Here is a 15,633-nt window from a genome sequence, read left to right on the forward strand (position 1 = left end):
TGTGAAGTGCGACAAAACCATGCATCTTTTTGCAGGTGCTGTCGATTATGAATATAAACTAGTTATAGGCATCACCACTAACGCTTTAGTAGCAACCTTAGTTTTGATCCTGTTTTTAAAAAAAGATTTCATGGTGATTTACACTTTCATTAATATTAATGACCAGAAGACAGCGATATGTTCAGTGGCAAGTGTGCAAAAATATTTGTCTCTTTATAGTATATATCCAAACACTTTGTACAGACTGCACCTAGGATTCAAGAACTGTTGATATTGAATGAACCAGTTTAGTCATGCAAAACCTTTTTTTTTGCTGGGGCAGTGAATTGGGCAGATAAGTTTCATTTAAACACTCCAAGTTATTTCCAATAGTCAATATCCCCAGTATTCTAGACAGATTCCTTTAAAAGCTTTAGAACAATGCTTTATCAGCAAATGTGTCAATGCGAGTCTGATTTAGAGTTGATAACAAAAACAAACCTGCCCGGTGTGTGTCTGATGGAACTTTGAAAATGAAATCCAAGGTGGTCATTTGTTCGCTTTTTCACATTGCAACATTTTTTTCAACTTTGAAATTGTTTCATTTTTTATTATGCAAATATTGCAACCACATTACCAAAGCAAAATAAATGTATTTTTTTGAGACGCTGCTGGAATCAATATTCACATTAGAATGCTCTCACTTCAGCACTGACATGGAACTGACATAACATTCCAAACAGCAAATGTAATATTGGAATTACACAGAGAATTAACTTGCAGCCGAAAGATATTTCAGGTGGCATCCAAAGCATAGGGTGCCATCTGAAATGGTAAGTTTTTTCTATCAGATTCTGACTAGCCTCTTTTGGATTTTGTGTTATAAAATCCAATATTGACAGACTTTCTTTTACTCTCTGAGAAGTAACCGCCACTCTTTCCCTCTCCACCACCTACCCCCCCCCACCCCACCCCAAGATATTTATCCAATGTTATTGCACACCTTCTCTCTCACTAGACAGGGCATTCTTCTAAAACATAGCATTGCTTTGCAAAGTGATCCTTATTCACTAATCAGGAGATCGGGAAGGTTTTTAACATCAAAAATATATGTATGCAAACAGTAAAAAAAAAGTAATTAAAAAATCTTGGCATCAATACTGGTAGATCAAGGAGCTAAAAATTGAAAGAATGCAATATAGTTCTTAGATAATGATACTCATCTCAAATACAATGCTACATGTTTGAAGAGGCACAACCTACAGGTTAATTGTGATATCTCGGAAGTGCCTGTAACAGCTGAACTACAGATATCGGGAGTGAAGAGTGTGGGGAGAGGTGAATACCAAATTACAAATACATTTATTACACTGTAAAATACGAAATGTTACCAATGTCACATCGATCATTTAATAATACTGCAGGACTGGTCGCCATTTTCTGATGTTTCTTTGACTTCTTGTTAGAAATGCTCTGGCTGCATGGAATAGAGGTTTGAAATCAATGAGTAAAAGTTTGTTTGCAGGTTCAGTCTTTAACGTCTCCTGTTTGTTTTTAAAAAGCTGTCCGGTGAGTAACGCTGAACACTGGACAATGTTGTGAGCACTCAGTTGTCAGCCATGTATTTCCCTATAAAAGAAATAGAACAAAATTAGAAAATGCTGGAGTCAAACTCAGACAGACCCACATTGATAGCTGGTGTGGCACATGTAACACAGACCTTTTGGTAATGGTGTTAAATGCACATTTTTGAGGCAGATTCACTCTATATTCAGCTGTACTATCCCTGACTTTGCATGTAGACACTGCACTAACTTTCCAGGGAATTCTTCTGATCACTTGCTGTAACCTTAATGAAATCTGTGGCTAAAAATGGGGTTTCTGGTGATCTGTCGTTAAATTTATATGACCTATCAGGAGAAACTCCAAGGGGTCTATTTTGAGTTTTGTGTAACCAACTGTGCAGGTCAGCTTCTGGCTCCATCAGTGAAGAAGACTCACTAATTTTGAGGGCTTGGTCGAATTTAATTCCACCAGGTGAATTCTCGGACACCAATGTATGTCTTGGCACAGCTGCTAGCAAGTGAAATGGTGAGAGTGAGATGGAGGAGTGGGGGGTTGGGGGTGGGAGGTGATGGTCATAGGGTAATCATAGTGGGCGAACAGCTCCTCTGAGATCTGCAAAGATAATTTAACACTTGCCTTTAGAGGGCCTCTCATTCCATTATCCAAAGTATTGGACCTTGTCCAACCCAAGATGCAATCAAGGTCCTTTTTACATCATATGCCATACTGTAAGTGGCCTGTTTCTAGAAACAGGAAAGCAATTTAGACAACTGGTGGTAGGCTTCAACAAAATGGGACTGGCTGCATGGCTGGTGTAAGAAGTTGGAAGGCCAGTGGTGGAATTTTCAGACTTTTACAGGCACATTAATATCAAGTAAAGGCAGTGGAAATTAACTCCAGGAGTTGATTCCCTAAATCAGGGAATGTCTCTCCAGCAATACCTCTTAAAGCAGTGGGCATCCACCATTGCCAGAGAACAGAGCAAATCTCCATCAGCCCAGAAAAGTCCATTGGGGTCAGCACCGGAGGCTCCAGCTGGGTGACGTTCCAGCATAGCGGCCAAAAATCACTGGCCAGCAGCTTTTCAGGGCTATAGGGTAGCGGGGCTAACTCAATTGCTCTTTGAAAGAGCTGACACAGGTTTGATGGGCTGACTAGCCTCCTTGTGTTTGTAGGATGTTTTGTACAATGAGGTAATGGAAGTGATTACAATTATTCTACGTTCTTTTGAGAATTACCTGCTGCAAATCTCTTTTTGATGAGTGAAAATCTATATCCTGCTCCAACCAATTCAATATCAACTCCAGACAATGTGCTCCCTTCGCTGGTGAACTGTACAGCCAATGTTGCAGGTTTACTTGGTCCTTCTGATAGCTGAAACCTGGCCAGAAGAGATCCAACACCTAAAAGAAATCAATGGAAGAATGTGTGTACAGAGGAAGCTGGAGCTTTACACTCAAACTTTGATAAAGTCCCTTTTGCAAAGCAAATTAGGGAAGACATGTGACAAGGGGCTGCAGCACACTGGAGATTCAATGAGTGCATGTGATGAGATACTGTCCATGATGTGCTGTCCATAGCAATCACTCTGACTTGCACTGAGCAGAGATCAGGCATTGAGAGAGATGGAAGGCCAGAAGAGCAGTCACCTCTGAGCCACTCTTGCACTCTTAATCTTGCCCCACAAGATGCTCAACAGCAGCACTGTGATGGAGGGCCAAGAGCAGGTCATCAAACTTCCCATTTAGACACAGCTGGTTTGTGGCTTTGTAGATCTAAGTGCAGGAAGGGAGAAATTAGATTAAAATTGTGTTTGTTTGACGCTGCAATAGCGTTAATGATTCAGACATTTTCAGCCCTCAGGAGAACCAAGAGTTACGAGGTTAAAGGAGGAAAGTTTCCCTTTTGTAACACTGACTAATTTTGTTTCTGTTGACTACAGCATAAAGGTGCCATTTTCTTCACTTTCATCTCATGTCTTTGTGCTGTTGGAACTTGATGTCACAACCCAGAGTTTTCCAGGTTTTACTTGTTTCCATTTACATAGAACATACAGTGCAGAAGGAGGCCATTCAGCCCATCGAGTCTGCACCGACCCACTTAAGCCCTCACTTCCACCCTATCCCCGTAACCCAATAACCCCTCCTAACCTTTTTGGTGACTAAGGGCAATTTATCATGGCCAATCCACCTAGCCTGCACGTCTTTGAACTGTGGGAGGAAACGGGAGCACCTGGAGGAAACCCACGCAGACATGGGGAGAACGTGCAGACTCCACACAGACAGTGACCCAGCGGGGAGTCGAACCTGGGACCCTGGTGCTGTGAAGCTACAGTGCTATCCACTTGTGCTACCATGCTGCCCTAATTTGAATTATATCAGAAAATTAATTCATTACCGGCAGCTTGGCATCTTAGTTTTTAGTTTTTTCTTCTTTGGCATTCTGATGCCGTACTTCATTACCAATGAGAAGTGTGAGCAACTGATCTGCCCTTAAGCTTTTTATTTAGGCCTTTTGAGTTTCCCTTCCTGGAGAGAGGTGCCTTGCCATCACTATGCACTTCTGCTAGTGTGGTGAAAGTTATCTGTGTGAATGAATTTCTAGGTTTGGTACCATTGTTCCAACCCAAAAGTAGTTAATTTGGAACTTCAATAGAATTAATCAAAAGTTGTGGGCAGTGGAGTGGGTTGACAAATTGTGTTTCACCTTTGAACCCTCAATTTGAATGCAGCACAGACTATAAGGAAAAAAAGTCTACCATCTGTTGACTAAAAGGACGCTGTGAAATCGCAACCAGTGGTAAGTGGACATGAATCCAAAGCAAACAAAATGGGAAGCAAAATTGAAGAACGGCCTATGATACACATCATGCAGTTGAAAAGGCTCTGAGCCAGTCAACAACCTTGAGTAGATCCGGTGAAAGTAGATCTACACTCCATGAGACACTTATGTGCAATGTACAATTTACTGAGCATTGTCAGAGGACCTCAGCGCAGCTGGTCAGTGCTATTGGTTGGCACTTCGCAACATAGGCATGGTGAGGTGAGTGTAATGTGTGTATAGAATCTAATGCAGATAACTTGCAATTTTAAAGTCTAATTTTACACTAGCGGATAAACAATAACAGGCTGTAATGAGTTCCAAAATACAGTTTAGTTCAATAGCAGAATTTCATTCTCAAGTTACCTCCATTTTCAGATTTCTGGGATATATCTGGAATCTTCCAAAGAATCCTTTGTTGCTCAGCATTCCTTGAAAAACAAAGACCAGTCAGATAGTTACTTATAAAACTTCAAACTGTTGAGATGAGCAAGACCCGTCAAAGTTATTCCTCCTCCCCTGCGGCTGCTGGGTGTCACTAGAGATAGAAATTTAATCATCTGGGGTACCTTACCCAAGTGATCAGTTTAACACAGTCAATAAGGCTATTCCACCAAGAGGAATATCACAGTGGAGTCAGCGTTATCCTACATTAACATATACATATGTTCTCGCAGGACATACTGTGCAGTAGATGAAATCAAATGCAAAGAAGTGTGATATGATTTCATTTTGATAGGAGGAATGAGGAGAGGCAATATAGGCCGGAATTCTCCAGTCTTTGGGATTCACTTTTCCCGCTGGCAGTGCTCCCCGCCAGTGGGTTTTGCGGCGCCGTGGGGTGGTTTCAATGGGAAAAAGTGGTGGGAGGATAGAATCCCGCCGCCAGTGAATGGCGCGCGCAGAGAAAGGCGGCTGGGGGACAAGAGAATCCCACCCTTGATCTGGGTGCAGGAATAGAGAGACCTAAGGGTATAAGCACGCAGACCTTTGGAGGAGGCAGAACAAGTTGAGAGGGCTTTAAAAAGATATACATCAACCTTAGCTTTACAAATAGAGGCTAAGAATACGAGGGCAAGGAAAGAATATTAATCCTTTATAAATCAGCTGGAATATTGTGGTCAATTGTGTGCACCACACTTGGGGCGCTGGAGAGGGAGTAAGAGGTGATTTACCAGAATGGTATCAGTGATTTTGATTAGGTGTAGAGACTAGAGAACATGCGATTATTCATCTCAGAACAGAACAAGAGGAGATTTGGAAGAAGTGTTTAAAATCATGAAGATTTTGATAAAGTAAATGGGGAGAAACTGTTTCCAGTGGTAGCGGTGTTGGGATCCAGAAGACAAGAATTTAAGATAATTTGCAAAAGAGCCAGAGGCGACTTTGTTTTTGCAACAAAATGTAATACTGAAATGCTTGGTGGAAGCAGATACAATAGCAACTTTCCAATGGAATTTGATAAATACAAGAAGGCCCAAATTCCCTGAGCAGCTTCAGAACTGCTGTGTCAGAAGGAGGCCATTCAGCCCATCGAGTGTGCACTGGCCCTTGGAAAGAGCACCCTACTTAAGCCCACGCTTCCACCCTATTCTCTTAACACAGCAACCCCACCTAATCTTTGGACACTAAGGGGCAGTTTTAGCCTGGCCAATCCACCTAACCTGCACATATTTGGACTGCGGGAGGAAGCCAGAGCACCAGTAGGAAACCCACGCAGACAGAGGGAGAAAGTGCAAACTCCACACAGACAGTTAGTTACCTGAGGCCGGAATTGAACGTGGGACACTGGAGCTGTGAGGTTGCAGTGCTAACCACTGTGCCACCCCCCGTAAGTGTTTAAAGTTCCCAAAGCTTTTCAGTGAAGTGAATGGGTGAGTGAGTGAGTGAATGGGTGAGTGGATGAGTGGTACGTTAACGGGTGAGTGAATGAATGGGTGAGTGAGTGAATGGGTGGACGGGTGAGTGGGTAGCTGGGTTGGAGAGGTAATCGAGTGGTCGGGGGGCATAATCGGGTCTTTGCGGTAAGATAGTGAGTCTGGTCAGAGAGTAGTCTGGTGGGGGGGAAGTGAGGTCAGGTCAGGTTGGGGCAGAGGGTAATCAGGTGTTTGGGGGAGGAGTTTATTGGGTGATTGGGGGGTTGTGGTCGGGTGGCTGAGATGGGTAGTTAGGGATTAGTTGGGGGGTCGGGATGGTGAAAGGGGGTTAGTCATGTGGCCAGGGTTAATTGTGTTGTTTCAATTGGTAATTGGGTGGTCAGAGGGGGTAGTTGGGTCTATGCAGGGTTAGGTGGGTGGTGTCATGTTGGTAGTCAGGTGGTTAGGGGTAGTAAGGTCTGGTCATGAGGGTGACCAGGGTTCGCTTGGGTGGTCAAGGTTTAAGTTAGGTGGCTGGGGTTAGTCAGGTCGGGTTGTGGTGGTAATCGGGTGGTCAAGAGGGTCAGTTGTGGAATTACCCAGATGTTAGCTGTTAGACCAGATTCTAATCTGGGTAACTATCAAGCTGAGTTGCACAGATCTGTCCCAGGTCTCCGAATCTAGCTCAGACCCAGAGACAATCATCCAGGCAACTGGAGAGCATGGGGAATTGCCCATCAGAAAGTTAAACTTCCCAAGTAATTCCCGCGTAGGGTTCTGAAACGCATCTTCAGTATAAATCCAGTTTCCGATGATCTGGGGACTGGAGGTTTTGGGCCGAAAAGTTTACTGGGCAACGGGAATGATTAGGAGACTGAAATTTCAATGATTTGGCACAGGTACAATGGGCCAAATGTTACTCCATCTGTGCAGTACCAGGTGATTGGTAGAGTGTGGAGGAGAGGCTGGGAATTGGTGAAAGAGTGACTAGTAATTGGTAGAGTGGAGCAGTGTCTGGTGATTAGTAGAGAGAGTGGAGTAGTGTCTGGTAATTGGTAGAGAGAGTTGTGGAGTTGCTGGTGATTGGTAGCGAGTGAAGTAGTGTCTGGTAATTGGGAGAGAGAGTGGAGGAGTTGCTGGTGATTGGTAGAGAGAGTGGAGTAGTGTCTGGTAATTGGTAGAGAGAGTGGAGGAGTGGCTGGTGATTGGTAGAGGGAGTGGATCAGTGGCTGGTGATTGGTAGAGAGTTGAGTAGTGGCTGGTGATTGGTAGAGAGTGGAGTCGTGTCTGGTAATTGGTAGAGAGAGTGGAGGAGTGGCAGGTGATTGGTAGAGAGAGTGGAGCAGTGGCTGGTGATTGGTAGAGTGGAGCTGTGGCTGGTGATTGGTAGAGAGAGTGGAGCAGTGGCAGGTGATTGGTAGAGAGTGGAGCAGTGGTAGGTGATTGGTAGAGAGAGTGGCGCAGTGGCAGGTGATTGGTAGAGAGAGTGGTGCAGTGGCAGATGATTGGTAGAGAGAGAGTGGAGCAGTGGCAGGTGATTGGTAGAGAGAGTGGAGCAGTGGCTGGTGATTGGTAGAGATAGTGGAGCAGTGGCGGATGATTGGTAGAGAGAGTGGAGGCGGGTATGAACAAAGATGACTGGAGTTGGAAGAATGGTGACAGGTCTTTCCAGATTTTGTGTACAGAAGGAATTATCAGGTGGAAATACTAGGTGAAGGCAAAAGAACCACATTCTCAACAAATAAGTGGCACAGCATCAATGGAAGAACAGAGATAATGTCTTACCATGCAGCAGGTGGAAGTACAGCCTGTACTTTTGCTACTCCTCCATCCACAGGAGTGAGGAACTGCACATTATTGAGAGCGACAGGTGTAACCATTGCCTCTGCATTATATTTATAATCTATTCGAAGATCAGTACTGGTGGGCTCGCAGCGCCAGCTCACTGCTAGGTTCAATGGTGTGGACTGAATACCCTGTGAAGATACCTTCAGAAAAGGAAGATGACTATTAGTTCTCTATGATATTCATTTTATTTTTAATTAAATGGTTCCTTCAAATATTCTCTCTTTCCTCCTGAGCGTGTGCTGGTGGAGTATGCTTGCACAGGTTATCTTCTACACTTCACTGAAGTACCTGTCTCTCACAAGAGGCTTGACACGGGACCATTTGATTAAAGGGAACTTTACCTAACATCTACTCATGTTCACTTTCCAGCCAGAGTCACTGGATTGGAATTGACAGCAGAAGCAATGGTTGATTTTTTTTTTTTCTCCGGAGCCTTAAACATAGAACATTGAACAGTACAGCACAGTACAGGCCCTTTAGCCCACGATGTTGTGCCGACCATTTATCCTAATCTAAGATCAACCTAACCTACACCCCTTCAATTTACTGCTGTCCATGAGCCTGTCTAAGAGTCGCTTAAATGTCCCTAATGACTCTGACTCCACCACCTCCACTGGCAGTGCATCCACACACCCACCACTCTCTGTGTAAAGAACCGACCTCTGACATCTCCCCGAGACCTTCCTCCAATCACCTTAAAATTATGTCCCCTCGTGACAGCCATTTCCACCCTGTGAAAAGTCTCTGGCTATCCACTCTATCCATGCCTCTCACCACCTTGTACATCTCTATCAAGTCACCTTTCTGCCTTCTTCGCTCCAGTGAGAAAAGCCCTAGCTCCCTCAACCTTTCTTCATAAGACATGCCCTCCAGTCCAGGCAACATCCTGGTAAATCTCCTCTGTACCCTCTCCAAAGCATCCACATCCTTCCTATAATGAGGCGACCAGAACTGGACACAATATTCCAAGTGTGGTCTAACTAGAGTTTTATAAAGTTGCAGCAAAACCTCGCAGCTCTCAAACTCAATCCCCGTTAATGAAAGTCAACACACCATATGCCTTCTTAACAACCCTATCAACCTGGGTGGCAACTTTGAGGGATCTATGTACGTGGACCCCAAGATCCCTCTGTTCCTCTGCACTTCCAATAATCCTGCCTTTAACCCTGTATTCAGCATTCAAATTCGACCTTCCAAAATGAATCACTTCACATTTATCAAGGTTGAACTCCATCTGCCACTTCTCAGCCCAGCTCTGTATCCTGTCAATGTCCTGTTGTAACCTACAACAACCCTCAACAGTATCTACAACTCCCCCAACCTTCGTGTCATCGGCAAACTTACTAACCCACCCTTCCACTTCCTCATCCAAGTCATTTATAAAAACCACAAAGAGCAGAGGTCCCAGAACAGATCCCTGCAGGCCACCACTGGTCACCGACCTCCAGGCGGAATACTTTCCATCCACTACCACTCGCTGTCTTCTTTCGGCCAGCCAATTCTGTATCCAGACAGTCAAATTTCCCTATATCCCATGCCCCCTAACTTTCTGAATGAGCCTACCATGGGGAACCTTATCAAATGCCTCACTGAAATCCATATACACCACATCCACTGCCTTTCATCAATGTCTGCTTCATCAATGTGTCTCGTCACATCCTCAAAGAATTCAACGAGGCTTGTGAGGCATGATCTGCCCCTTACAAGGCCATGCTGACTATCTTTAATCAAACTATGTTTTTCTAAATAATCATAAATCCTATCTCTCAGAATCCTTTCCAATATTTTGCTCACCACAGATGTAAGACTGATTCGTCTGTAATTCCCAGGGAATTCCCAATTCCCTTTCTTGAACAGGGGAACAACATTTGCCTCCCTCCAATCATCCGGTACTACTCCAGTGAGGACGCAAAGATCATCACCAACGGGGCAGCAATCTCCTCTCTCGCTTCCCGTAGTAACCTTGTGTATATTCCATTAGGCCCAGGGGACTTATCTATCCTGATGCTTTTCAAAATTTCCAGCACATCCTCCTTCTTAATATCAACCTGTTCAAGTCTACTAACCTGGTTCACACTGTTCTCATGGGCAACAAGGTCCCTCTCTCTAGTGAATACTGAAGCAAAGTATTCATTTAGGGCCTCCCCCATCTCCTCAGACTCCAGGAACAGGTTCCCTCCACTAACCCTGATCGGCCCTACTCTCACTCTGATCATCCTCTTATTTCTCACATAAGTGTAGAACGCCTTGGGGTTTTCCCTAATCCTTCCCACCAGGGCTTTTTCATGCCCTTTTCTAGCTCTCCTCAGTCCATTTTTGAGTTCCTTCCTGGCTAACTTGTAACCCTCTACAGCCGAGTCAGATCCTTGCTTCCTCAACCTTACGTAAGCTTCCTTCTTCCTCTTGACTAGAAGCTCCACTTCTCTTGTCATCCAAGGCTCCTTCACCTTACCATTCCTTCCTCGTCTCAGTGGGACAAAACTATTCAGCACTCGCAGCAAGTGCTTCTTAAACAATCCCCACATTACTGTTGTACATTTCCCCAAGAACAATTGTTCCCACTTTATGCTCCTCAGCTTCTGTCTAATAGCAGTATAATTTCCCCTCCCCCAGTTAAATACCTTCCCATACTGTGTTCCTATCCCTCTTCCCGACCATGGTAAAGGTCAAGGAGTTGTGGTCACTGTCACAGAAATGCTATCCCACCGAGACATCTGACACCTGGCCTGGTTCGTTGCCAAGCACAAAGTCCAATATGGCCTCCCCCCAGTCGGCCTATCTACATATTGAGTCATATTCCTGTACACTCCTGACAAAATCTGCTCCATCCAAACCATTTGAACTAAGGAGGTTCCAGTCAATATTAGGGAAGTTGAAGTCACCCATGCCAACAACTCTGTTACTTCTGCACTTTTCCAAGATCTGCCGCCCAATCTGTTCCTCTATCTCTCTGCTACTATTGGGGGGGGGGGGGGGTCCATAGAAAACTCCCAATAAAGTGACTGCTCCTTTCTTGTTTCTGACTTCCACCCATACTGACTCAGTAGACAAACCCTCCTCAACTATCTCCTTTTCAGCAGCTGTGGTGCACTCCCTAATTAACAGTGCCACTCCCCCTCCTCTTTTACCTCCCTCCCTATTTTTCTGAAAACATCTAAACGCCAGAACAGCTAACAACTATTCCTGCCCCTGTGAAATTCATGTCTCCGTAATGGCCACAACATCGTAGTTCCATGGTAGCATTGTGGATAGCACAATTGCTTCACAGCTCCAGGGTCCCAAGTTTGATTCCGGCTTGGGCCACTGTCTGTGCGGAGTCTGCACATCCTCCCCTTGTGCGCGTAGGTTTCCTCCGGGTGCTCTGGTTTCCTCCCACAGTCCAAAGATGTGCAGGTTAGGTGGATTGGCCACGATAAATTGCCCTTAGTGTCCAAAATTGCCCTTAGTGTTGGGTGGGGTTACTGGGTTATGGGGATCGGGTGAAGGTGTTGACCTTGGGTAGGGTGCTCTTTCCAAGAGCCATTGCAGTCTCGATGGAACGAATGGCCTCCTTCTGCACTGTAAATTCTATGTTAATCTATGTTAAAGTACTGATCCATGCTCTAAGTTCATCTCCCTTATTCCTGACACTCCTTGCATTGAAACAGCCACACTTTAACCCATTCCACTGAGTGTAACGTTGCCCTATCAACTGTGTATCCTTCCTCACAGACTGGCTGCATACTATTTCTGCCTGTTCAACAGCTACCCTATCCTCTGATCCATAGTTCTGGTTCCCATCCCCCTGCCAAACTAGTTTGAACCCTCCCGAAGAGCTCTAGCAAACCTCCCACCCAGGATACTGGTGCCCCTCCAGTTTAGGTGCAATCCGTCCTTCATGTACAGGTAAAGAGGCATATTTATTGGATACTAATTTTACAAATAGGTCTTCAATCAGACATTAGACTTCCTGGGCTGGATCCTCCGCCGGCGGGATGCTCCATTTTGCCGGCAGCCCGGGGGATTCCTGATGGCGTGGGGCTGCCCCACTATAGGAAACCCCATTCATTAGCCGACATAACGGAGCATCCCGCCGGCGGGGTAAAACAGAAATGTGGCGCGGGTGGGGCGGAGAGTCCAGATCTGCATTGCAAAAGACCCTAATGCCTGCTTTGGGTGTAGACCCTAGCGGCTTTGTTTTTGCCTTTATCTATATGCCAGATCATGCACTTCCAATGTTCAATGAAGGTGGGCACTGCCTGTCATAGTGGGTGGTTGGACTTCTTTTTGTGTTTGAGAAAATGGACACGCCATTAGAATTCGAGACCATGGCACATTTTGCCAACCAAGTGGCATAATTACCAAGTGCACCCAGTGACAATTAAGGGCTAACTTTGGGTGATAGTGTAAAACAGCCAAAACTGATTCAGACACTTCTCTCCCAGCTTTCAATTAATTACCTCCATTTATAACAAGGACAGATGTGTGGGTGTGGCACACAGAAGTATGCTTCTTAAAGGAAGCTGTCTGTTTGATGTCGGGAAACATGATTTGTATTATATTTGGAGGAGAACAACATTGGGAGCAGAAGCACATTGGTTATGTTACTGGACTAGTAAATCTAATAATCTGGAGAACTGAGTTCAAGATTGCACCGCAACAGTGAGCAAATTTAAATTCAATTAATTAAAAAAATCTGGCATGAAATGTAATATCAATGGGCACGACTCAGCAACCCCGTGGTGCCCAGCGCGGATCCAGGTGCAACAGTGAATGGCGCAAGAGCCCCAAATCGGACTCAGCGCTGGGTGACCCGACTCGCTCTCTCTGCCGCAATCTGGATATCGCCCTTGCCCTGGTGGCACTGCCAGGGTGCCAAAGGCACTGCCAGGTACCAGGCTGCAGTGCCAGGATGCCCAAGTGCTAGGTTGGCACTGCTGGTGTCAGGTTCTGGGGGGCCTTGCCACTTGGAAGGAGCTGAGGGGGGCTTCCCAGGGGCCTTGTCAAGGTTGGGGGGGGGGCAAAAAGTGTGGGGGAGGGGGTGCTGAAAGTGGGGGGAAAGGTAGGGGACAAGATTCTCCATCGGCCGATGCCGGAATCGGGAAATGTGATTGGGCGGAAATTTGTGGTGGGTGCTGATTAAACACCAAATCACAATTCTCCATCGCCTCGACAGCGGCGTCAATGCATTCCAGAACGCACATATATTAATCACCGTGAGCACCTCATTAGTGGTGACGGGGGAACAGACTGTGTGGCCGGGATGACACCCCAAGGGACTGGGGCAGTGCGCAGGCAAGGCAGCCATCTTGCTGCACATCCCACTGACCATGCACCTTGGCCCCTGGTTCTGCAGAGTGACACCAGCCGTATGGGTGTCCCTACCCCACCACACTTATCTGCACCCACCCTCCGCCCCTCCACACCCCACATCCCAGCCCCCACACTACCATCCCCACACTCCTGCCCCAACCTCCATCCCCCCGCTCCTCAGCCCCCATCCACCACCCCACCATTCCGCACGCCACCCATGCCATACCAGCCCCCCCCCCCAACTGGTCGCCGGTCACCACCCGGCGACGGGATATCAGGCGGCCTATTGAGGGCAACGCCCACTGTAGCCCCTAAGGAGGTGCCGGACGGGGCCGCGGAGTTTACCACTGGCAAGGACGGCGCCAGCCACAGTACCCCTGGCAGTAGGGACTGGTGTCAGGGTCAGAGGCCTCCATGGTTCCGGCCACCGATGGGGTCTGGTGTGCGAAGAGGAGGAAAGGGAACATGCGGCAGCAGAGCCCGCAGTGCCAAGCGGGAGCACCATGTAGGCAGTTGGACCTGGTTGGGCATGGGGTACGCACCATGCTAACATGTTAGCCTCTCACCCCCTGCAGACAATGGATATTGTAATACAACCAGCAATGGTGGCCTTCCTCCTAGTCCCCGCAGCCCTGGGTGTGCACTGCTTCTGTTGGAGCAGCTCGAGGAGGAGCAGGAAGCTGCAGCAGCGGATCAGGAGGCAGCCGCTGAGGGGTGGAGCTGGACTCCCAACAGGCCAAAGGGGAGGAGGAGGAGATGTGCAAAGGAGACGCTGCATGAGGCCTCGCGTTTACCAGCAGTGTCTGTCATTCGAGGACCTGCCGGACCGGGCATGCCATCAAAAACTCTGGCTGAGCAGAGAAACAGTGTGACATATCTGTGGTAAACCACTGTTGCACCTGTATTAGGTGATGTAAGGTAGGACCTGTACTACAGGTTCGCCGGTAGTCCCTGCCTGCTGGCTCCGCCCAGTAGACGGAGTATAAATATGCGTGTCCTCCATTCAGCAGCCATTTCGCCAGCTGCTGTGGGAGACCACACATCTTCCAGCAATAAAGCCATGTGGTGCAGTGTGTGGGTTTGGCCACCTTCCAGGTTGGTGGGGGGGGGGGGGGGGGGGGGGTAGGGTAACCGGTGTGTGTGACGGGGGTTGGTGCCAGGGGCAAGTGTTGCCTACTCACCCTGGCCACCCTGAGGAGGTTGTTCAGTTTTATATGGCACTTTAGACCAGTCCAGATGGTGATACTCGTGATGCTTACTGCTTCTGCCACCTGCGCCCAGGCATGACGAACGGTGGCAGCTGGCAGCTTCCTGCCCGGGCTGGGGTACAGGGTGGCCCACCTCCCATTTGTATTGCGTGCAATTCTGGTCGCCGCATTTTCGGAAGGATGTGGAAGCATTGGAAAGGGTGCAGAGGAGATTTACCAGAATGTTGCCTGGTATGGAGGGAAGATCTGAGGGAAGGCTGAGGGACTTGAGGCTGTTTCATTAGAGAGAAGAAGGTTAAGAGGTGACTTAATTGAGGCATACAAGATGATCAGAGGATTGGATAGGGTGGACAGTGAGAGCCTTTTTCCTCGGATGGTGATGTCTAGCACGAGGGGACATAGCTTTAAATTGAGGGGAGATAGATATAAGACAGATGTCAGAGGTAGGTGCTTTACTCAGAGAGTAGTAAGGGTGTGGAATGCCCTGCCTGCAACAGTAGTGGACTCGCCAACACTAAGGGCTTTCAAATGGTCATTGGATAGACATATGGACGATAAGGGAATAGTGTAGATGGGCTTTAGAGTGGTTTCACAGGACAGCGCAACATCGAGGGCCGAAGGGCCTGTACTGCGCTGTAATGTTCAATGTTCTATGTTCGATGTTCATCCATGGCATCCAGGAGGGTCTCGAGCTCGGCATCTGTAAATCTCGGGACCGCTGTCCTTGCCATCTTGTTGGCTGGTATGGTGTGTGTGCGGAATGAAGTATGTATATGTGGCTGCAGCTAGTCAGCCTCCTGAGTGTCAGTCGTCATTCAGAGAATCCCACACCGTTTCTCATTAGAATCGATTGTGTTCCATGTGCAACGGTGCTAGCCCCTCTACAGCCGCTGAATCAGGTGTGGCGCCGGTTTTGCAGTCGTAGAAGTCCAGAAATCGGTCCTGGTGTCAACACTTAGTCTCAGGAACGGAGAATCCCGCCGAGGGTCTGCTGATTAAGATAGCGCCCCGATCAGCGAACAGCCATTCCTGCTGGCGCGAGCAGCTCACCAGCAGGAAAGTGT

General features: G+C 47.1%; 1 protein-coding gene across 9 annotated transcripts in view; it reads right to left on the bottom strand.

Annotated features, from left to right (window-relative positions):
• Positions 1-951: 951 nt before the first annotated feature.
• Positions 952-15,633, bottom strand: part of sgip1a (SH3GL interacting endocytic adaptor 1a) — a 396,400-nt gene continuing 381,718 nt past the window's right edge. For all 9 annotated transcript variants that reach the window (XM_072511110.1, XM_072511109.1, XM_072511103.1 and 6 more), the window contains 4 exons: positions 8,007-8,209; positions 4,732-4,796; positions 2,784-2,948; positions 952-1,608 (listed from right to left, as the gene is read on the bottom strand). In XM_072511110.1, the coding sequence (XP_072367211.1) occupies positions 1,586-1,608; positions 2,784-2,948; positions 4,732-4,796; positions 8,007-8,209 (456 nt within the window). In that variant the 3' untranslated portion in view covers positions 952-1,585. The remainder of the gene's footprint in view (positions 1,609-2,783; positions 2,949-4,731; positions 4,797-8,006; positions 8,210-15,633) is intronic.

The sequence above is a fragment of the Scyliorhinus torazame genome, chromosome 7, assembly GCF_047496885.1.
Source record: "Scyliorhinus torazame isolate Kashiwa2021f chromosome 7, sScyTor2.1, whole genome shotgun sequence".
In the NCBI taxonomy this organism is placed as follows: Eukaryota; Metazoa; Chordata; class Chondrichthyes; order Carcharhiniformes; family Scyliorhinidae; genus Scyliorhinus; species Scyliorhinus torazame.